The sequence below is a fragment of the Culex quinquefasciatus genome, chromosome 3 (genome assembly GCF_015732765.1).
Source record: "Culex quinquefasciatus strain JHB chromosome 3, VPISU_Cqui_1.0_pri_paternal, whole genome shotgun sequence".
Classification (NCBI taxonomy): domain Eukaryota; kingdom Metazoa; phylum Arthropoda; class Insecta; order Diptera; family Culicidae; genus Culex; species Culex quinquefasciatus.
Window position 1 is genome coordinate 46,463,555 of NC_051863.1, and position 24,583 is coordinate 46,488,137.

Here is a 24,583-nt window from a genome sequence, read left to right on the forward strand (position 1 = left end):
ATAAAAGAAGGCAATTGATTTGTTAGACCTACAGAAGCCGTTAAATAGTTTATCAAATATTCAGAAGCCCGAAACAAGCTGACAATATATTCCGCAGCGGAGCTCTCGTCTCCGGGAAGATGCAAATTTTAATCTGCCCAGCACACGCCACGCCACCGATCGCTCTGAGGAGATGGACGAACATTTGAAATTATAATGCATACGCTGGCCATAGTCTTTTACACCACTTAGCGCCACAGTCCGGCCAACTTGATGTCACAGACAAACTGACGATTCTGTTAATTTTAAACCTTATTGTAAATTGAACATCACACAAACTGACCAAAGGAGAAATGTCAAGCCAGCTTGTGGTGAACTTACTTACGTTTAAAATGGCCGTTAAATTCTGATATAAAATTGGAATCGTCCCATCCGTTTGCCTGTGCTGACATCCCGCCCGTTCAACGGACAATATTGATGACAGAGATCGGTGTGGTCTTTTTGGAACTTTAAAAGCATACGACGCGACAGTCGACACTATTCAGCGTCGCCAATTTATTACCTCCAAATTAGCACCATATAGTCGGTGTTTAGACACCGCATCGAACAATGTAATTGCCGCTGGTAGGTACTGTCTGGGTGCTTGTTGAAGTCTTGGGAAAACGTCAACCGTTTTCAAAACATAACTGAGGGAGTCAGGTGCATCGCCGTTGGTATAAGGAAGCGATTCAAGTCCAGGGTTATCGGTGAGCAAGAAGCCACCACGGTCGTAGTAATTTCATGGTTTTATAGCTGTTAATCAAAAATGGATTTTATTCGTTCGTCGGGGCTTCCCATCCGGAACGAATCATCTCGACGGGTGACCCGAGATATCGATCTTTATTGTGGTGGCTGAAGTTTGAACGGATCGAAGATCGCACCAACCAATATTCTAGCCATGCTTGGAAATGTGCCATTTCTGCTTTCATATTATCCGTTTTTATGCAAATTCAAAGTCAAACGACTTGAAGGCATGGCATTAAATTCTTCAGAAAAAAATTCTATTTCCAAAAACATTTTTGAACTTTCCAATGACGTCAGACGACTTTGAACGCATTTGAACTATGAAGAATGCCAATTTTTTAGACATAACTGTTCTGTAACTGAATGTAACACTTTTATGGACTTTCAACATCAGCTAAATATTTGCTTTTAAAAAACGTAACCAACTTAAATCGAAACGGCATGCTTTTGAATTATTTGCTAAAGCCAAACAGAAATGAGAGTCAACCAGCGCGAAGCAGATTTGTTTACTCAGAGTCCAAAAACGGTTCGCAAAAAAAAGTGTGATTCATGTCGCGCATTCTTGAAATGGTCATTTCCCTCAACACCCAGCATACACTGTGCTCAAGGAAAGGTCGTCGTGATCGCAAACCAATAAAGATGTAATCGTTAATTGGACGCCCAAAAGGTGTAGATTTTGTATTTTTTTTTCTGAATCAGTATGACTAAGTGACAGTGTCAGATCAATGTATCGTGTATAAGGAATTACTTAAATCTTTGTATAAATACTTCAGAAGAACTATTTAATTGTTTCAAAAAAAGACTTATTGTTTGAAAAAAAAATAATCATAAAATACACAGTGGAAAAACTTAAAATTTGGGTGGTTGAAAATTTGGTTGGTCTACCTCTTTTTCAGCGATGGCATAATCATCATCTTTTATGCGAATAAGGGGACAGGGGACAAACAAATATTTTTTTTTCGAAAAACTTTAATTTTTTATTGAAAATTAAAGTTAATTCAACTGAAAACAAGTTAAAATGCATTTTACTGCGTTTATAATCATATTTAGCATGTTTGAATAACTCCTATGAAGACATTTTAAATTTTCATGAAATACCAATGTATAGTCCTACAAAAAGTTTTTTTTTCGAGAAAAAAAAATTTCCGTCAATGCATCGAGATTTTGAAAAATTATGATTGGAAAGCAACTGGACGCGTGTAAAATGCGTTTTAAAACTCTTTTTTCATCCAAATGTTAAAACCTAGACTTGTAATTTAATTTTTTATATTTTTTTGAACAACATCTAACTTCATCGTGCTTCTAGTGGTGCTGTAGCAGCACTTTGACGTTCATTTATAGCTCATGCGCTTTCAACTAAAATCTGGTGATAAATAGCTCAATAGGAAGTGAGCAAGCAAAATTCTATCATTAGTTTTACAAAATAAGTTAAAATTAGCGAATTGGATGAAGTTCAGAGCGAGCTCTAAACCTGCCAAACATACGAGAATTTCCCCAACTTTTCGAATTTTGAAATTATGATTTTTTTTTACAAAAATCACTATTTTCTCAAACTTTTCTACGGCTCAAAAAAAAAAAAAAAACATAAAAAATGTCGATGATAAAAAAAAGATTCTGAAAATTGATTTGTTTAACTTAATCCAGCTAGTGCGTCCATCCCGGGAATTCCCGGAATTTTTCCAAAACCAGGAATTCCCAAATCCCGGAATTTTTTATAATTTGTCCCGGGAATTCCCGAAATTGGAAAAAAAAACAACAAATTTTGGTTTGGAAATTCGTTGTGGATTTAGTTGTGGAAATAGATGAACAGTTGAATACTTAGTAATCGTTAAGAATGTCAAAGTATTAAAATTTGTATACATATCAGCATTAATTTGGCTTATTAGGGAAAAATGTTTCAATTTTTGTATGATCCGCAAAATGCCTAGTGCTTTAAATGTTCTCTATTTTATTTTATTTTTTTAATGACTGGGTTTTATATTTACGTATATTTATGCCTTTGAATTAAAAAAAAATATCATGTTGAATTACTTTTCATCAAACACCGACATCTGTGGCAAATCAAAACAAATGTAATGAATAAAGGCAGCTACATAAGTAAAATTTTCTGCATAATATATTTGATGACTTTGGTTGAAACAGAAACAAAACAGTCAGTACACCGATTTCAAAATATTGTTCTATAATCTATTGTACCTATTCAGACTGAAGTCTCAATTTTCCCTAGTTGGAGGTAGCAACTTAAAAATAATTTGTCATGTGTTATATGAAATTCAAAACTCATGTAAAACTCAATATTGACTGGTATAATTTTATTTGTTGTCGCTTCCTCTTTTTTTAGACATTTTCATAGAAGTAATGTATAAAATAATTATATTTATAAAAGCCTTATTAAATTTTAATCACATTGGATTAAACATTCTGATTGTTACAAAAATTAGCCGGGATCCCGCGAATTCTCGGGATTCTAAAAATATTTTTCCCTTTTCCCGGGAAATTCAAAACCCAGGAAAATTGGACGCCCTAATACAGCGACTGGGCAACCCCAGTGTCTTCCTCACTTTCATATATGCTATGCATATTTTACTGAATGCATTAAATATATATATTTAATGCATTCAGTAAAATATTATTATTCCCCTTTAGATCATCGATCTTTTAGGCTTGTTCGAAATGTCTTTTGATCATCCATCCAACGGTGGGTCGCATAAAAGTTCCGGACGACGTATACATCAAAATATCTGAGATTCGGCCTCTAAATAGTGTCTAAATAACACTTAAGTGATAATAACTTTTGATAGGGTTGTCAGATCTTCAATGTTTTGGACTCGTTTCAAAGAACCACCTTTTTACAATCTTGCGAACCTTAGCCAAAATTGTTTTGTTGTCATAACTTTTGAAGTTCTTAACTACACCCAAAGGAAAAATATATCTCAAAATCTGCAACATTGGATTTGCTGCAGAAAATGTCATATTTTATAACATTTTTTGCAGCAAGCCCGTAAATCATTTTTGCCCGCGTGTAAAAATTTCAGCGATCTGCAGTTCTAACCAACACATGTAATAGGGACGTGGCGTTACATCGTGCTGCCACCTGGTTTTTTTAAGCGCAAGAGTGGAAAAGTGCTGAGTCATCGTCTAAAAATAGACGGCGTCCTATCTCGCCCAGCAAAATGAAGTCGATAAAGTAGTCGGTTTCGATGAGAAAAAGTGGAAAATGTGGTCTAAAAATAGCGACGCCATCCCCCTATGCTGGCCCGTCCCCGAGCAACACTCCAAAGAGAAGCATATGTTGGTGCTCTTTCACTCACTTTTCATCAAGCGTCCATGGCGCGGTGGTAGCGTGTCGGATCAATAACCAAGAAGTTGATGGTTCAATCCTCGTTCTGTTAAGGGTTTTTTTTTGTGAAATACAACCAAAAAGCCGTCGGTAATGTCGATAATTGTCGGTAACGGGCAAAAATGTCATACTCCTATATCGCAAAAAAAAGCATGAGGACAGATTTCATGCAGATTCTGATATACTTTCATGCCGCCATGCATCACAATCATGCGACTGCCAGTTGGGTGTACACAGAAAAAAATGAAGGTAATAGTCATCAGAAAAGGGTGACAGATTTTGTGGCAAAAAAATGTGTAATATTACATCAGGAATTGGTGAATTTTAATCAGTTTCTGATGAATATTCATCAGGTTCACATTTTTACACATTTTTGAAGAAATGCAAAATATGCTATTTCAAACGTGTATCAAGAACGTTCTACTTTTGAAAAAGAACCTTTCACAATGTGATAATTAGTCGAAACCGGTAAATCAACTGAGCACAGCTTCACTAATTTAAACCAGCGACTAAAACAAGGCGACTAATCGCAATTCGACCCCCTTCAGCGATGTGGGTCCCTCTGGGGGCGAAACCGAAAAAGACACCCCAATTATCTAATAATTGACCCTGAAGCAACGCAACAACACAACGGTCGGTGCAACGTGAGACCTGGTTTCCTGTTTGGTTGGCATCTTGATTTCAAAGTTGTGCCAGAGATTTCGTGGGACCTAACCAAACGTGACCGATATCGCGTCACCGGCAACAACATTGAACTTGAAAACCACTTTGTTTCCAAGCAACTACTAATTTAGTGTGGTGGTTCAAACTGGTGATTGATGGAAGTAAGTTGAGATTTTTTTAGTTGGAGGGACTAATCGACAACCTTATGGCACCATTGTCTAGTTGGTGGTTACCTGTTTTATTATTTTGATGTTATTTAGTTTTTTTTTTCTTTCAGCAAATTTTCCGAATAACTGTTCCATGATAATTTTAACCATTGACACACTTTTAAACTTTTATTTTTAATTTTGGCAGCCGTTCAAAAGATTTGCTCTTGCCTGTTAATTGATGCTAAAACTTCTGCAGTCACCTAAAACAAAAAAAATAAATAAAATAAATGTATCGACATTGAGGCTCGCGACGCAGCCACGGCGCCGATGCATCTGGCTTAGCTCAGCTGGTTTTGGTTGACGCCAACGAACGTCCGTACCACTGCCGTGAACTTGATCTTGGCTTTGGTGTCTGGCGTATTTAAATGTTTCAGTCGTCTAGGCTGATCTTAGTCGCAGTTGACGGAAAACCGGTTGCACTAGATTCGCTGCTGTTTGTTTCTATTATATAAGTTTTTTAAGGGGCTGCGGGTCACTTCCGTGATTGGTGATTAGTTTTTTTGTGATGTCAGTTTTTGGGTTAAGATTTGTCGTGTCACACACTGGTTGGACGATTTAAAGGTCGATAGCTCCGGTGAACGGTGAACGTGATCGAATACTTTGGAGGCAATAACTAGTTTTGAAATGTCAACTTAAATGTTCTTTCCAAGAAATGTATGTGTATTTTTAATAAAACTATTTTTGCAGGAAGCCCTATTTGATTTTGCATCAAATAAGAATCAGAAAGCTTAGTAACTTGTACTTACACATAATTTGATTGTATTTTGAATTTGAATCAAATGTGCATTATTAAAAATAAGCAAAATATCTAAGTTGATTAATCCTTCATAATATCATAGGTTTCCTTTTTTTATCTAATCTAATCTAATCTAATCGAACACAAACGCAGCCAGTCCGAAGAAAGCATCCTGGAAGAACTTGTGGTTAGATTACGCCCCAAGTTCTTTCTTGTCAATAGTAATAATTGCAGTACATCCGAGTTACCCCGAAAATGTATTGCAAAAATTAAAGCGGCCAGGCCTACTGCGTTGCATTAACCGCAGAGACAGATTCTGTGAACGGACCACATTTCACAGAATCAACAGGGGAGGAAGGATGCGTGGACATACCGTACCAAACGCTCCGAATAAGTTGGGTGTGGTGTGTTAGTGTAAATTGGCAATTATTTATATTTTTAGGGGGGAAGTGGAAATGGGAAAATTGGGGTTGGGGAAATTGGGATTGGGGAATGGGAAAGTGAGAAAGGGGTAGGAGGGTTATTGAATTTATAATATTATATTATAATAAAGGGGAATATAGTCAAATAGCAAATAATGATGGAAAGCTCTCACCAAGGAACAGCAAATCTTCAAAAGACACAGCCAGGTGGGTGGGGTCCCGATCGTCAGATCCCAAATTCTTGATGAAAAAAAACAGGCCAATCGAATGAAGTGGAAGTGTTCCTTAACTCCGAATATCTCCACACCAACAACGGCTGCAGCTAGGGGGGCCCGGACCGCAGACCTCATCTAGCCAAAACTGCCATTTCATCCGACGACGACACTTGAGGAATTTAGCTGGTCCAGATAATCGCGAAAGCTTCGCTTCCAAAACTTCCACTGGTCATCATCAGAAATTTTGCGTTGATCTTCTTAAAATACTTTTTTTCACAAAAAACAAAAATGGGTGAAAAAACGACAGCTAAAATTTTCGCTTCCGACTTCGCGCACGGTTGCTGCGATCCTCCTCATAGGTTTCCTAGGTTTCCTTTTTTTATAACATTTAACTAGGTATGTAATCTTTGCCTCATTTTTAAGAATCCTTTGGAAATATGTAAATACATCGAAAAACCACCCAAAAGCACTGAAGAAATTTTTCAAAATAACCCTTATATGCCTAACAAAAATAAATGTAGTTTAATTTAAATTTAAAAATAAAGCACATCAATTGATCAACAATGGAATAATGTTGTACCATAATTTATGTACTCGTGCGAGTTTTCAAACACTGTTTCATATTGCAAACATAATTATTTCAGAGGGGCGTAACTCATAATTCTACTAAAATTACATATTTTAATCCAATACACAGAAGCTTGTCGGTCTTTGATTTCTTTGAATGATTCACATCTCGTTTGCCCCGCTGATTTTCTTTCCAATTCCCTCCCTGTTGCGAAGCTCGAAACCTGTGACTTTTTACATTCCAGATTCACACCTAGGTACGTCAACAAATGTCCGGAATTCTCCAGGAAAAACTTGTTCTCTGAAGTCTTGGAATCTCCCACTCCAGGTTACATTCCAGAATTGGCATTCTTTTTTCTAGTTTTTTAATGACTGAATCGTGAAATAGGGTGATCCAAATTTTAGCTTTATGTTTAGGTGAAGCAAAATGTATGGTTTAATGCGCCTCTTTCAAATGTTACTCCATGCTTCTTCCCGATTGCACAACTTTCAACAAACTGTTTAGCACAGCAAGAATCGTCATCTCGATGCGATTTTATTTGCAATCAATCCACAAGAAAGTGTCAAGCAGCTGGAGATGCAGCGTGTTGTTAGGTCAATGTCAACTTTATTGTGAACATGTCCGCATATTTGGCGAATACAATCGTTAAACTCGTGGGTGGTAAGATTAATGAAGCCATTGGGAGCAGTATACCGAGATTTATTGTAGTCCAGCATTTGATTTACGTTGTTGCTGTATTAGTCATAAAATCAGTAAAGGAATGCTCAGATATTCAATTTGCTTCTTTTGAATTATTTTAAAGTTGATCATTAAAATTAACGAGACGTGAACTTTTTTTTAATTTAGAAAATACAGTCGACGCTTTGTCTGTCAATATTGCTCTAGCTGTCAATGAATTTTTCAGTCCCTTCAAATAGATTGCTTTGATTTTTGTTCTATAATTTGATATCTCCCGCTCTCGACGGTCCCTTCAATATCGATAACGAGAGAATATCCACTGTACTTGATCATTTTATCCCAATTCATTATCAAATATTTTCAAGAATCCCACAAGACTGTTTTCATAAGTCAGGAAAAATGCAAAAAAAAGTTGACACAGTGGCGCTATCGATACAAAAAATGGTGGCCCAAGGTGGCGTGCCGGGAGCAGAATACGATGAGATGAAGGTTAAGTTTTTCCAAAAGGAACCATTCACTTGACTTTGCAAACCTGTTTCACATTTCTGTTTTGAAGGACCTACTACAAGTAACAGTATAAAGAGAATGGACGGTTTTGTGGTTTACACCTTAAAATTGTATTATGATATTTTGGCACCACTGCACATGTAGTTTAATATCATAAGAATTTCTCTTCATTTTATGTAAATAGAAACAGATCTGAATTTTGTTTCAACTTTGATCTTTCCAAAGAATTGTGCGTATAATGCGTTGAGACTTACGGTAAAATCCTCCATCTTTGGCTATTTTAATGGCCGTGTGTCAATTTTTGTGTGCGAATTACTTCATTTGCATAAGGAACGGTAAAAGCAACTTTTGGAAGTTCCAATCATTCCAGACCAAATGACGCCACAGTGACACAGAATTGGCAAATTTATGGATTTTCCACAGCTAAAACTTGAACTTCTGACGCGTTTTGCGAAGAATTTGCCTGCTTGATCGTTTATTCACCAGTGGTCCCAGGTTCTTGGCCTCGATTTTAGCGTATATCGCAAAGTCGTCAAAAATCGTGATTCCCATATTAAAAGCGTGGCAAGCCCCTCTCGTCTCATCGCTAGAACTTGCTACTGGAACAAGGCTTCTACCCGGCGAGCGCGCCTAGCCAGGTTCGTCGCTTGTTGATCAACTAGTTGACATTGCTTGCGACCAAGTTGTTGTCGCCGAGAGCGTCTCTACCTGACTTTGACAGTGTCGTCGTGTGCACTTATGGTTAGATTAAAATTCAATTGGACAGCTTTAGCCAAGGTCAACGGTGTGCAATCCTGTTTGATGGGTAGTGCAAGATGCAACGTGCTTGTTGATATTTAGCGCTTTAATCGATTGTTGTGTGAAGTCTGGGATGAAAACTGGAAATCTAGAAACAGTTGATTGTGTTCCAAGAGATCATAAAAAGAAACGAGATCTTTTGTCTACGGAGCAATAAACATATCTTATCTTCATGTCAATCTGTTTGAGTCACAACCCACACATCCTTGAACTCTGTTTATGGATTATTTTATTGCTGCCTTAATTCTAAACTTTACATTGTTTTCCCTAAATTTGAAATCTGCAGCGACCCTGCTTAAATCAACACTTCAACCTAATCCCGTCAAATTAGTCGACCCCAATTTAGCAAAGCAAATTATGCGCGAAATCAATGCTCGTTGAAACTCGTTGGAAATCATCGCCCGCAGGCTAATGTCGCTGTTATTAATGATCCATTCATCAGGCGTCAATTCATTAAGGCTCCCCCATTCCAAACCAAACCTACGCGATAGTTGGCCAGTGGCAGCCGCAAAGGTCGCGCCAAATCCCATTGACTGGGGCGCGCTGGCACTACCGTTTGCTACTGCTACTTGGCTCAATTATTTGAAACCGATGAGCGCGTGAACACTGGTAAACCGACAGCTCCATTAGGGGTCCAGGGCAAATTGTGATCACGACACCACGCGATAGCCGTGGGACACTTGACAATGAAACTTTTAGCAGAGCTAATCGGTGAGGAGCCTTTTGGGCTGTGGCGAAACACAGACAAATGGACGCAGGCTACTTCGGTTTAACTTTTTGCTAAAAGGAACGATCTGATATTTCCAATATTAAAGATCCAACGCACTGTATTGAAGTCGACCCTCTGGTTGTCAATATTCATCGAGACAAAGAAGAAATTATGCCAACCAAGGCAGTATATCATAAGTATGTATCATCATGATTTGCATTATTGGGTAGGCATCACTCCGTGACAATGTTGGCAATACAGTTCATCAAAAAAAAGTTGTTCAAGTTCACAGTGAAATTTGTCATGCCCTGGTTGTTACGACCGGTGGCAAAGTGGACCCTCCGCATCTTTCACCTTCAAGGTCAATGCCGATGTCACGGTAGACCACCACCGCGCACTTGCGCAGTCGCAATGGATGAGGAAATGACCGTTGAAACGCACTCTGAACCTCGGGCACAACACACGTGTTTGCGGTTGTTTGTTTGTTTCGCACGCAACCGTAGAATCTTGATAATTGGCATATTACAAGCCGAGCGCAGCTGGTTCGGCAAAGCCAAGCCTACGATCGTAACCTTTAACGGTGCCGTACGCGCTATAGATCTTAACAAAATAAATCAAAAAAGGCGCAAACCAGCCGGTCGATGGATGGATCTAGAAACTGGTTTAAACGCTGCGGCTTTGGACATCCGACCGCTGGACCAGTCGCGATTCATCAGAGGGAGGAATGCATGTAAACAACCAACCCCGCGGGGAGGCCAGCACTGCAGTTGCCGGCTTGCATCCAACTGCAGTCAAGTGGTTGTGAAGGGAGTCTGGATTGCATCACTGCAATTATTGCAGCTCTCTTGTTTTTCAAGGGCACAACCCGAAACGTCCATGTAGGTTAACTGCAGATATCGTTCGGTACGGTGTTGCAACGGGGATAACTGGTTATTGGAGGGAACAGGTTCATGGGTTTGGGTTCGATTGACCTTTTTTTTTTTTTTGAATTAAATATACTTTATTGAATCTTTCTTATAATAATTACATTTGGTTTACATAATAAGTGGTCAGCTGTGGCTCTTCAGCTTTAGTTTGCTTTTCGTGATTTAAACACTGTTCATATTCATAACTTTAAAAGTATATGATTTATCATTTTTGTAACACTAGGTACAATGAAGAAAAAAATTAAGAAAACATAACCTAACCTAAAACTAACTTAATCTTACCATAAACTAAACCAATCCTTGAATCAAGGGGTATTCAGATATAGCACATTTTTCCCTGAATTTCAAACATTTTTCTTGAATCTTCTGATCCAACATTTTTACTTCTGCTAATTCATGAACCTCACTTGATCTTGTCCAGCCAGGAACATTCAAAACCATTTTGAGTACCTTGTTTTGGACACGCTGGAGCTTCAATTTATGAGTTCTAGCGCAACACTCCCAAACAGGTACTGCATACTCAATAACGGGGTAAATTATTTGTTTGTAAACTGCTAGCTTATTTTTCAAAGATAACTTTGATTTTCTGTTAATTAAAGGATACAAACACCTGATGAGAATGCTGCACTTGTTCAATATTTTATCTACATGCTGTCGAAACAATAGTTTCGAGTCAAGTATGAGACCTAAATATACAACTTCCTTTGACCAGGGTATTGAAACATCATTCATTTTAATCAAAACATCATCCTTTGGGACAAATCGGGCCGATTTGGAAAGTGGAAAAATGATGGTTTGAGTTTTGGCTGCATTTATGCGAATTTTCCAGTCGCCAAAGTATTCGGAAAGAACGTCAAGACCCTTCTGAAGACGGCCAACTAAATATCTGGTTATTTTACCCTTATAAATAACGGCAGTGTCATCAGCAAAAAGTGACAACACACCATTACCAGGAAGAGTAGGCAAATCAGATGTAAAAATATTGTACAGAAGTGGGCCAAGAATACTTCCTTGGGGAACCCCAGCATCAATGTTGAATAATCCAGAAGCAATCCCATTCAGAAAAACCCTGAACGATCTCTCCGAAAGATAGTGCTGGATAATTTTGATAAGATACATTGGAAAACCGTATAAATACAGTTTATGTATCAAACCATCATGCCAAACATTGTCAAAAGCCTTCTCAACATCCAACAAAGCCATAGCAGTTGATTTAGACTCAAGCTTGTTCTGCTTGATGATTTTAGTTACTCTCGTAAGCTGATGAGCAGTATTATGTCCCTTTCGGAAGCCAAACTGCTCATTCAAAATTATATTATTATCGTTGGTAAAATCCAAAAGCCTTGAATAGATGACCTTCTCAAAGAGTTTGGACAGACTACTCAAAAGACTAATGGGACGATAACTTGTTGGCGATGTTGGATCTTTTGAGGCTTCAAAATTGGTATGACTTTGCCCAGCTTCCAATTGGTGGGGAAGTAACCAAGTTGCAAACATTTATTGAAAATATTGGCTAGATGTTGAAAGAACTGATCACTCTGTTTTTTCAACACTAGATTAAAATGTTATCAAAGCCTGGAGCTTTCATATTTTTCATTTGTTTAACTGCAACTTTGACTTCCTCACCAGAAACATGGGAATCTGCAGGAAATTCAAAGGTAGAGTCATTGATTGTTGAAATACTATTGGCAACTGATGTTTCTTTACGGCTGGTCATGGAAGCGCCAAGATTATGTGAACTAACAAAATGAAGCCCAAGTGCATTTGCCTTTTCCTCGGATGTAATCAAAGGAGAATCCTCAACAATAAGAGGAGGAATAGGCTTTGGTTTGTTTTTAAGAACTTTTGAAAGTTTCCAAAATGGTTTTGAATAATTCCCAAGCTGGCTTACATGTTTTGAAAATTCTTGATTTCTGATATTGTCAAGTCGGTCTTGTATGATTTTGTTCAAATTGTTAACTGAAATCTTTTGTCATAGTCCCCAGTCCGTTGATATTGTCTCCTATAAACATTCCTAAGTCTAATCAAGTGTTTAGTATCTACGTCAATATCAGTTACCTTAAAATTAACAGGAACCTCCCGAACGTTGGCAGCCTCTGCTTGGTTGATAGCCTGCTGGATCACCTCCAGCGAACGATCAATATCAGCAGAAGTTTCCGGGTGTTGATCATAGTCGATGTTGCTGTCTACCACTTGCTGAAACTGCTGCCAGTCAACGTTGTGGTAATCTTTCCGGGTTGGTTGCCGCTGCGGAGTAACGGAAGCTCCAACCTCCACAACCACCGGATAGTGATCAGAACTCAACTCTTCAAACACCTCAGGATGAGCCACGTTCTCAGCCATATTGGTAATGAAGAAATCGATGATTGAGTGATTCCCAGACCGAGCCACCCTCGTTGGACGATCCGGACTCACAACGTTGTAGTATCCGTTTTGCAGATCGTTGTGCAGAATCACTCCGTTCCGATTCCTCCTGCTGTTGCCCCAAACTTCATGCTTCGCGTTGAGGTCACCAGCGATGATGTACTTTGCGCTCCGCCGTGTCAGCTTCTGGATATCGCCCTTCAGTTTTGCTGCTGAACCATCTCTGGCATTCACCTGACGTGGGCAGTATGCAGCAATGAAGAGTACTGGGCCAACCGAAGTGGGAATTTCCACTCCAACGGCCTCGATGATGTCCAGCTTAAAGTGTGGCAGCCGGCGTGGCTTGAGATCACGATGAACAGCGACAAGCACACCTCCTCCTCCAGACGTGGTCCTGTCGAGCTGCGTCGCAATCTTGTAGTTTTGCAGATAAACTTTTTCACCGGGCTTCAGATGAGTTTCCGTGATGGCAGCTACGTCGATCTCCTTCTCGCGAAGAAAATCCACCAGCTCTAAGTTCTTCCTCCTAATGGAGCAAGCGTTCCAATTCAGCAGCTTGAGGGACCTACGATCCATACTGGATGACGAACGAGGTCAGCACTTCAATCTGCTGGGTCTTGGTTTTGCATCCACGCAGTGCAGCGGACATCTGTTTGAAAATATTGAGGAGTTCGGTTGAGGTGTAAAGATCATTACCATTTTCCTCAACTGCTGGTTCTTGGGTTGGTCTTGGCTCCTGGCTGAAGCCCGGTGGTGGCGGTCTCGGCTCCTGGCTGGAACCCGGCCGTGGATGATTCATCTCAGCTCTCTTCCTGGGATCCAACGGCAACGGTGCCAAGTTCGGGACCTGGCGTCGCGGTTGAAGAGGTGGAAAATTTTGCTCCACCAGGGCTGGAGGAGTTCTACGACGCTGAGGCTGATTCTTCGTCGATGCTTGCTGCCGAATTTTCACGAACTCAGCTCTCTTGGGGCACTTTCGGTCGGTTGACGAATGCTCACCGTTGCAGTTGAGGCACTTCACCAGCGAATCTTGGATGCACTGGGACGTGATGTGCGCATCAGTACCACATTTGGCGCAACGACGCTTCAGGTGGCAGTTCTTACCTCCGTGCCCGAAGCCCAGGCAGTTGAAGCATTGTGTGACGTCACGATGCACTGGTCGGTATCGCTCCCACGACACGATAATGTTGAAAACCGCTCGGATTGCCTTCAGCTCAGGAAGCGTCGTCGATCCCTTAGCCAAATGCAGCAGGTAGAGCTGGTCACGGTACTTGATGTCTTTGTTGCGTCGGCTCATTTTGTGCACGGCCAACACATCCAGTTTCAAAACTTTTAGCTCGGCAGCTAATTCCTCCACTGGCATGTCGTACAGACCTCTGACGACGATTTTGAACGGCTTATCCATGACGACATCATGGGTAAAGTACTCCGCCTCGTTTTCGGTCAAGTAATCCTTGACCAGTTGATAGTGCTGCCTGGATTGCACCAGCACCTTAAATCCGTCCTGACACAGACGAATGTTGCCTTGGACTTTCCCAGACTTGATGAGTTCAACAAGCCCCGCACGAAAGTCGATCGTTGCTGCTGATTGCCTCACATAAAAAGGAGGCAGTTTCTCCTTTCGCTGTTTCACTTCATTCTCCTTTGCTTCCGCTACCTGGTCCTCGTCAGGCAGTCCAGCGAACTTGTTGTTCTTCAAAAGCTGCTCCTCGTGCGATGAAGAGTTCTCCTCCTCCTCATCCATCGGTACAGTACCGTCGCTCTTTTTCGTCTTTTTGCTGTTCGATGTCACTTCCAAAAGCACCTTCCTTTTGGAAATTCCCGGTTTTTGGCCATCAGTTGAGGCCTCAACCTTCCTTTTGGAAATTCCCACTTTTTTGCCTGCTTGAGCCGCAGGTAGGGCAATATTGCCGGCGTTTTGCGCCGGGACGCGACGAGTCATGTTGATTCAGACAACCTTCACCAACGAATGCTCGGATAACAATGGGTTCGATTGACCTTGAAAGATGTTGTTTAAAAAAGTTGTTCAAAAATAACTTTTTTTTATATCATTGGCTGTTTTTGAGCTACGTCATGTCTCAAAATGGCTTTTTACATTGTGACTCAATTTTGAGGATAGATATGAATTCTGCATAAGTATAAGAGCGCCTAAATTTATTTTTGTGAAAAAATGACCCTTCTGGGTCAATGTAGATTCGAAAAGAACATTAAATTTCACATTTCACAAAAAAATTTACAGTCGAGTAACGAGATATCAAAAAACGGACCTCGGATTCGTGATCAGGGACAAAAGTTACCCCTTAGAACAAAGTTTCACGCAAATCGGAGAGGGATCGGGGCAACTTTTCCCAATTTCGTGTGAGTTGGTAGAGAATTACCCATTTAAAAATGTTAATTATTTTTAATCAAACCATACCTTGTGTGAAATCTATACATTTCTTTTCAATCTTTTCGATCAAATCATGCCTTGCGTAAAATCTATGAATTTCGTCATAGCCGAATACATTTCAAATATTATTTTTTTACACAAATTGAGCAAACTTTGTTCAGTAATACAAAATAGAGATCAACAAAATTGTACAATCGATACTATGAAAATATTATTCCATCTTTAATAAATCGGTACACTTTCCAGTACAGAATTTTTTTTGGCAATTCCGTCGTAAAACTACTGACTTTTCCTATCTTTCTCGAAAGACGAAACGACCAAAAATAACTAAGTTCTACTTTTCAGTACTGAAATGGGTGATGAAAAATTGAACTTTTTAGCACTAGTATCGAAAATTAATATTTTCTAATATTTTTTTTCATTTTCACGGTGAATCTGAATATACTTAACACATGGATGTTTGACATAAAATTTCATTCAAAGAGCGTTTTTTCGGAATTGCAGAAAATATTATTAGCAACTCGTTGCAAAACTTGATTTTCAGCACTCGTTGTAGATATCCAACTCGGTAAACCTCGTTGGATAAATGTATGAGTCGAACTGTTTTTTTCTTCTTTTTGCAACTTATTAGATATTTAGTATTTTTTTGACAGTAGTAAAACGGTTTTCATTCCTTTAATTTTTGTAAAATTTTCTGAAAAAAATTGAAAATCTTGAAATTTGTTTTGTACTCACAAAGAGACGAGGCATTCCTGTTTATTTCGTTATTACAAAATTGGAAACAAATAAGATTGAAATGGTTTTTTAACTCTCTCCTCCTTTTTAACTAGGCCTTGGAAGAAATAAATGAAATCAAATTGTAATGGCCATTACAAATTTCGATTTTTTTTCGCTTTTTTCGTATAAAATATTTTATTAATATAGCATTACATTTGAAGAGCTCCAAAACATTTTGTTTGGACATTTTCAAATGCAAGTCTTGTTTTATTCTTTATAATAACAGATCAAGCAAACTGTTTCCTAAATATTTTCATTTAAAAAATGAGGGCTTACTTGGTAACACTGGGAAATATTGATTTTAACCTATTTTAGATTTCAAGAGGTTTATACCAAAACAACCTGCCGTCCGATCAACTTAGAGAGCATAAGATATTATCTTAGTTACTTGCAGCTTGCTGAAAAAACTCTAAAACAGAAAATTGTTGGAGTTTTCTCCGCTTTATTGCTTTTTTTTGTTTAATTTGAATATAATTTGAACTTAAATCGAAAATTTTGGTCTTAAAGTAATTTATTTGACAAGTTTTTTTGTATTGCAAGTTTGATTTTACATCTAAAAATAGTTTCAATATTGTTTTTGACTCTATGTTTGATATTTTCTAAAAACTATGTTTTTTCTTCAAAAGTTCATAACTCTGGTACCAGGTGCTGCATATGCTGAAGATGTCTTGTTTGGTCCCCTAGAACACATTAAAAAAAGTAAAAATGCCTTTTTGGGAATTTTACTTCAAGCTACAAAAAGTGAACTAAAAATCGTTTTTTTTGTGTAACATTTCCTTACTGAAATTTTCTAACCATAATGGACTGAAAAAAACGGGTAAAAGAAAATTCTTTTCAATAAACAGATTTGTGAATTTTATATTTTAAGGAAAATTGGAAAATTTAATAATGCAAAATGGCTTTTTGACAATTTCTTCTAATAAAAAATCTAATTTATTAAATAGAAGCATTTGGTCTAACAAAATTTGTCCAAACGAAACATTTTCATTTCACTTTTGAGTTTTGTTCAACCCTTGGTTAAGTTTCAAATATAATAACTAGGGCTAGTGATTTTTCGCGATTTCACGGAAGCCGCGTAATCCGCGAAATTCGCTCCAGTCCGTGAAATTTGGGAAATACCGTGAAATGCCGCGAAATTCGAAATATTCAATCGATAAATCGCTACTCAGTGCATTCAAGCTTAATTTTTTTAATTCAAGCTTTTTGAAAGACTTTTACAAGCATTTCAATTCCAAAAAGATTTTAAAAGAACATTAATCAACACTTTTTTGATAAAAAAAAGCAAAAACTATTTTTTTTTTTTTTTTTGTTAAATTTAGTTTTATATAAAACGACAATGAAGAATTTTATTTAAATATTTTAAATATGTATTTTAATTCGATTGATTGGTAAAATAATATATTTTGATGTCATATTTGTTAACCATTTTGCAATGTATTATATTTTTTCTTGAATTATATCAATAAATATAAAAAACTGCTTTCAATGAAGTATTGCCTGAACTTTATTAAAATACTAAAAATTTTCCATTCTGAAATTAAGGAAAGCTAAAAAAAATTTTGTAGCAATTAATTTAGTGATTCTAGTTTTGATGAATTAGAGGTTCAGGACGTGCTTCGTTTTTCAAATGAATAATTTGTGTCAGGGAGTTTTATTTTTTATCTAGAACTACTGCTAACCTTTTAGACACTTTTCTGTTAATAATTTTGCTAAAAGAATACATTTTTACGTTTATTTTGAGCAGTTTTAGAGTACCGTGAAATTGCCGTGAAATTTCAATATTTTGTAATTGGCATGCCGCGTAATTTCGATTTCTTTGCCGTGAAAAATCACTAGCCCTAATAATAACTAACATTATGTTTTCATAGTTTATAAAATTGTTAGGATTGTTTATTTAAAACACAATTAACTATTTTTTTGAGACGAATGCACGGTTTCAATATATTTTGTTGAATTTTCAAATTTTCCTTCGGACCTGACCACTTGGTTTTTGGCGTCGTAATGTTGCATCTGAATTATATAAAAAATTACAGTAGTGAAGTAAAGTTACTTTAGTTTTGAGAATTTCTTGTGGGTCAATTTAATTCACTTGAATCGCCTTCCAATCGAGCTTTATTTCGGTACCGGTACCATAAACGCCACTATTTAGATCATTAGTCGATCGCACACTGCACATTAGGGTGTAATATCAAAATCGATTTTCCAGCACAGCACTTTTCCAGTTCCTTTTGGGGTCCTAAACAACTCCCCAAAGTTTGGGCATGATTGGTTTAGTCCTCACTTTGCGCAAAGCGATTCAATTTTCCATATAAATTTGTATGGGAAAAACCATTTTTTGAATTTTGATATTTATAAAATCCACGTTTCAAGCTGTACTAAATCCGGATTCATATTCGGATGCTCTGAAAGGTGCTCTACAACTTTCCCGAAAAGAGTATGGTGCTAGCATGTCCCTGAAAGAAGATACAGCGTCCTCAAAACTCGTCTAAAACGTGATTTTCGAGCAAAAAACACGTTTTAGACGAGTTTTGAACACGCTGTATCTTTTTTTAGGAGCAAGTTAGCACCATACTCTCTTCGAGAAAGTTGTAGAGCACCTTCCAGAGCATCCGAATATGAATCCGGTTTTAGTACAGCGTGAAACGTGGATTTTATAAATATCGAAATCCAAAAAAATGGTTTTTCCCATACAAATTTATATGGAAAATTGAATCGCTTTGCGCAAAGTGAGGACTAAACCAATCGTTCCCAAACTTTGGGGAGTTGTTTAGGACCCCAAAAGGAACTGAAAAATTGCTGTGCTCGCTAAATTTGGACAACTTTATTTTTTTCCATACAACCATATTACACCCTACTGCACATATCTAAGCATGAAGGGCACCACACCAATAGTGCTGCTTTTATTGCAAAAAGTGACAAAGCCATTTGGCCGTAACAAGAAATTAGTGACACATTATTTGAACAAATTAACCTCCCAGGTCAACTGTTGTTGGTTATCTTGTGTTGGCACTCGAAGAAAACCCAAGTTCAGCATCAACCTCGATGGGTGCTTTTGAGTCTTAATTGGCAATTTTATCCTCATTCAAGTGTGACTTAGTTTGTAATCACATGTTAGACACGACACGATGTCAGTTTTACAATTCAGTTTAATTCACTAAAATAACTCAATATTTCCAGTTGCTCCTTCGCACCTTGCTTCTACTGGAATTGACCTGCCATGCCTTGGGCAAGGGAGCTTTTCTGGAAATGCTGTTCGACGAGACGAGTGTGTTTCTGCGAAACGATACAGTGAAGCGCATCCCTGATACGAAGAACTTCCTGAAGGAGTACGACTTCATTGTGATTGGTGCTGGCTCTGCCGGATCTGTCGTAGCCAACCGGCTGTCGGAGGTCAAGGGTTGGAACGTGTTGCTGCTGGAAGCTGGCAAGGACGAAAATATCCTTACGGATGTTCCGCTGACTGCTGGATTGACCACAATTACAGGTGAGTTAAAAAAAGTCAAACCAATGTTGACAAAAAGATAGTCGAATCGGTCTTTCGGTAATTTAAAGTTTTCTCGTAACGAAATTATTACTTGATTACTTTTATATTATTAATTGGTTTCAATCTTGACGGAGTTTCCTTTAACAGAGAAGTTTTCATGTTTATGTATTTTTGAGCTGTTAAGGTAACTCGAACCTTTAACCCGTAAAGACACGCAGACTACCCCGAGGAGAGTGCTTTCGAGGTGGTTTTTATAGAAGCAAACCGCCAACTAACTTCTATCGACGTCCAACAAACTACGATCCGCACACACAAACTGGCCAACAAAGACTGTTGTACGGTTTCGCGGGTTATTTTTAGAAACCGGCCTTCGTAGTGGTGAGTGGCCGCGACTGCGCGCAAGTCAACGCGAGAGAATGCTGTGTGAGGCGCATGAGCGGTCCCCGGTCACCTGTGTGTACGATCAACCGTACAAGGTGCAATTGTTGGATAACTCTCTCAGCGGAAGAATAGTGTTTGGGGAATCGTCCGGAGATCGACGATGCACGGTATAGTTTGCGTTGCAGCGTAGTGTGCATGTGCTTCACTACTTGGCCAAACACGCACACTATCGAGCGGTGCCGGTTTCATTCATGGTTTTTGTTGGTGGAATATCTGAATCAGCTGTGCAGGGTTGTTAGTAGTGAATTGTGAAACAAATCTTGCCCTACTAGTTGAGTAGAACGCACTGAAAATCAATAATTTTAAAATCAGTTTTTTATGGTGCAAAACGTTAATTTTTAGAAAGTTGTTTTATCAAAGTCTTAGTCAAGACCTGGAATAAGATGATTATTTAAAAACCGACATTTTTTTCCGTTTTTAATGGGTTTTAACGGGCATTTCCTTAGTTTGTTACAATTGCCCAACTTTTCATATTTAGTCCAGACTCGATTATCCGTAGCCTCGATTATCCGAAGTTTTTATTATCCGAAGTTTGTATGGGCCTTCGGATAACGGAATCACAACATTTTTTTCGGATTTTTAATTTTTTACTTTGAACATCAAACTCGATTTCTGCGACCCCATTTTAGTCAAATTTTAATGTTTGATTGCCTTAAAAATTACAAAATGCATTTTTTAAATATTTAATCACCGCCATTTTGACCACCATATTGGATTTAAAAATTTCAGGTCACTTTAGAGTAGTTTAGGGGTCATACTAGCTCAACAGTCAAAAATAAGACAACGAAAAAAAAAATATTCCGCCATTCGATATAACCGATAATCGAGTCTGGACTGTAATTTTAAAATTAATTTTATATGGTGCAAAAGGTGATTTTTTAGAAAGTTGATTTATTAATGTCTTAGTCAAGAACTGAAATAAGATGATTACCGTAATCTGGGGCGATTTGGGCCAGCCAAATCAAGCAAAACAATGTAATAGGGCCAATGTGAAGTATAAACAAAGAGTCTATCCTGCTCTCGTCAGTTGATGTTTACATTAGGAATGAGCAAGATAGACTTTTTGTTTACACCTCGACAATGGCCCTTTTACATTGTTTTGCTAGACATTTTTTTAGCCTCGTTACAGCACAATATTAAGATATTTTTGTTAAGTTTCGGTTGGAACATACGCAGAACATCAAAGTTAGTGTTTTGTTTTCCAAATTTCAAGCTTTTAAGTCAGGGGTGCTCAAAGTTTTTGGAAGCCGGGTCAATTTTGAAGCTCAAATGAGTTTGAGGGCCAAAGTCATAAAATAGGTTATTTAAAAAATTAACTAAAAAGACAATAATCAGTTGAAGTGTTTTGTTTTTGAACATTTTCATTGATAAAAATAATAGAAAACATAAAATGACAGTTTTCTATCACTTTTGTTTTAGGCATTTGAAAATAAAAATTTGGTTGAATGTACTTGCGTTTTCATAAAAATTTTAAAGTTAATTTTTTATGTTTCAAAAATGGTGACATGTAATCAATTTATTTAACGACGTGATTTTATCTTTAAATTAGGTGTATCTAAAGAAAAATCGTCGAGAGCCAGAATGTCAACATTTCGATGAGAAAAATGTTAGAATACGTTTTAAACATCCGTCAAGTTGATTTGCAATCATTATTTTCAAAAATTGTAAAATTCGATGAAACAAAACATACTATCAAAAAAAAGGAGTATTTACTAAAATTCCATTTAATATTAAATGAATCCGAAATATTCAAAATGATTCTAAGCACAGAGGAATGCATTTCAATTGAATTCAGCAAATTTCACTCTAAGTGTAAATTATTAGCAACAGCCTAATTTCCCCAATTTAACATTTTGTCTGCCTGAATCAGATGGTAATTAATCAAATTCGTTATCCAACTGTCATGAGTTCGAATCCTGAGGGAAGGTTGCTAAGTGCACAGTAAGTTTGAGGGTTAGTTCAACTTTATATGAAAAACTTCTATTTTTGCAATTATTATTACAGATAATTAAATAAATTATTACAGATTTCTACCTACGTAAAATTTGAACGTATTACAAACATTTACAAACATGTTTGAAGAAAATTTGGACGATATTTACTAGTTTCACTAACATTAAAACGTGTGAAATTGTTAAGATTTTCGAACAAAATATTCGTGTTGTAAAATGGATATCAAAATATCAAAATATCAATAAATCATTTGTTTTTTTTTAACACAAAATAGAAAAAAAGTTTAATATAAACATTAGTTTTGAAAAGTATAAAATCACTTTACAAGTAGTCAACGGGTCATTTTACATGATCATTCAAAATGGGTCTGCGGGCCACAAAAAATTCACCTAGCGCCGCCATACCCCTGTTTTAAGTACTCTAAAAACGGCTGTCCCTATTCAGACCGTAGTCCCAATTCGCCCCAGTTGGCGGTATTAAAAAATCCGACAGATTTTTTACGTTTTTAATGGGTTTTAACTAGCATTTCCTTAATTTCCTTAATTTGTTACCCTTCAATCAAAACTAATCATTTCCATTTTGCATTCAACACACAGGGTACAACTGGGGCTACAAAGCGGACCCGATGGAGGGTGCCTGTCTGGGGCTGGAAGAAGGCCGCTGCGGCTGGCCCAAGGGACGCGGGCTGGGCGGAACCAGTCTGATCAACTTCCTCATCTACACCCGTGGCCATCGGCGAGACTACGACGACTGGGAACGCGCGGGAAACTTTGGCTGGGGCTACCGGGATGTGCTGAGGTACTTTAAAAAATCCGAACGGGTCAAGATTAGCAAGTTGAAGCGTTCGCCGTACCACTCGGACAACGGGTACATGGACATTGAGTACTCGTCGTATGAGACGCCGATGCTGAGGTCGTTCATTGAGGCTGGCAAGCAGATGGGCTACCAGGAGACGGATCCTAACGGGGATGTGTTGATGGGCTTTTCGAAGGCTCAGGCGACGATGAGGAACGGGCGGCGGTGTAGTTCGGCGAAGGCGTTTCTGAGGCCGGTGGCGCACAGACCGAATCTGCACATTTCGGTGAACTCACGGGTGACGCGAATTTTGATTGATCCTATTACCAAGACTACGTATGGGGTGGAGTTCATTAAGGATCGTAAGCGGTTCGCGGTCAAGGTCAGCAAGGAGGTGGTTTTGTCCGCGGGAACTATAGGTTCGCCGCAGCTGCTGATGCTTTCCGGGGTGGGACCTCAGGAGAATCTGCGGCAGGTGGGCGTTCCGGTGATTCAAAATCTTGCCGTGGGGTACAACCTGCAGGATCACGTGACGCTTCCGGGGTTGGTATTCACCGTGAATCAGCCGGTAACGATCCGCGAGCGTGACATGCGTGCTCCGCCGATCGTGTTGGATTACTTGTTGAACGGGAGGGGCCCGTTTACGATTCCTGGAGGTGCGGAAGGGGTGGCTTTTGTTAAAACGAACGTGACATTTTTGCGTAAGTTCGTTTTGTTAATACAATGTTGTTTAATGAGTGTAAGTTTGTTCCAATTATAGCTCCGGACTATCCGGATATTGAGTTGGTGCTTGGAACCGGTGCGTTCAACAACGACGAATCTGGATCGCTGCGGGCTGCTTTCGGATTCACAAAAGAGTTCTACGAAAAGACTTACAGTTCAATCGCTGGCCAGCATGCATTTGCGATATCACCGGTGCTCATGCGACCGAAAAGCCGGGGTAGAATTTCGCTGAAAAGCAAGAATCCGTTCCATTGGCCTCGGATGGAGGGTAACTTCTATCAGAACTACGACGACTTGGTGGTGCTACGGGAGGGAGTAAAACTGGCCGTACGGATAGGAGAATCGTCCAAGTTTGCTCGGTTCGGAGCGAAGCTGCACAAGACGCCGTTCCACGGGTGTGAACATCTACGGTTTCGCAGTGACGAGTACTGGGAATGCTGCATCCGAAGGGTCGGGACAAGCTTGCAACATCAGGTGAGCAACGGACTGCATTAACGCTACAACTAATACTAATAAGATTCTGTTTCAGTCCGGAACATGCAAGATGGGCCCAGCGACAGACTCTTCAGCGGTGGTCAATCCGGAACTATTGGTGTACGGCATCCGAGGACTTCGAGTTGCGGACTGCTCGATTTTCCCCGTTATTCCGGCGTCCCACACTAATGCGGTCGCATTCATGGTCGGCGAGAAGGTATCTGATATGATCAAAGAGTACTGGTCCAACGAGATTCGGTAACTGTTGAGGCAGGAAGCACGGAACAAAGTTGCCATCGGAAAGTGTACTCTAGTCAAAAGTTACCATAGCACTGTAAGAGATGTTACCGAACAGAGATCATCAAGACTATCGCTTATTTATGATTCATTGCATATCTCTCTATTAGATGACTGATTGTTTCGAGTTTTAAAAATCGAATTCTCATTCAAAATGAAGTATTATCGAATGTCCACTACGCTTAGCTTGCAAAGTTTCATTGTGTTTACACTTGAATCTCGAATGCCTCTGTTTTCCATTTCAGACGATCTGTGTTTATCTCAAAAAAGTGTAAATAGTATTAAGCACCCGCACCCGAACCTAAACGTTAAGTAATCTAATAAAGTACATGTGAGACTGTTTAGTTTAAATA

At 38.6% G+C, this 24,583-nt stretch overlaps 1 protein-coding gene across 1 annotated transcript in view; it reads left to right on the forward strand.

Annotated features, from left to right (window-relative positions):
• LOC6045142 (glucose dehydrogenase [FAD, quinone]) overlaps positions 1 to 24,583 on the forward strand; it is a 30,784-nt gene extending 6,201 nt beyond the window's left edge. Inside the window, exons 2-5 of the mRNA XM_001862505.2 lie at positions 19,241 to 19,547; positions 22,538 to 23,437; positions 23,497 to 23,933; positions 23,989 to 24,583. Coding sequence (XP_001862540.2) covers positions 19,241 to 19,547; positions 22,538 to 23,437; positions 23,497 to 23,933; positions 23,989 to 24,195 — 1,851 coding nt within the window. The 3' untranslated portion in view covers positions 24,196 to 24,583. The remainder of the gene's footprint in view (positions 1 to 19,240; positions 19,548 to 22,537; positions 23,438 to 23,496; positions 23,934 to 23,988) is intronic.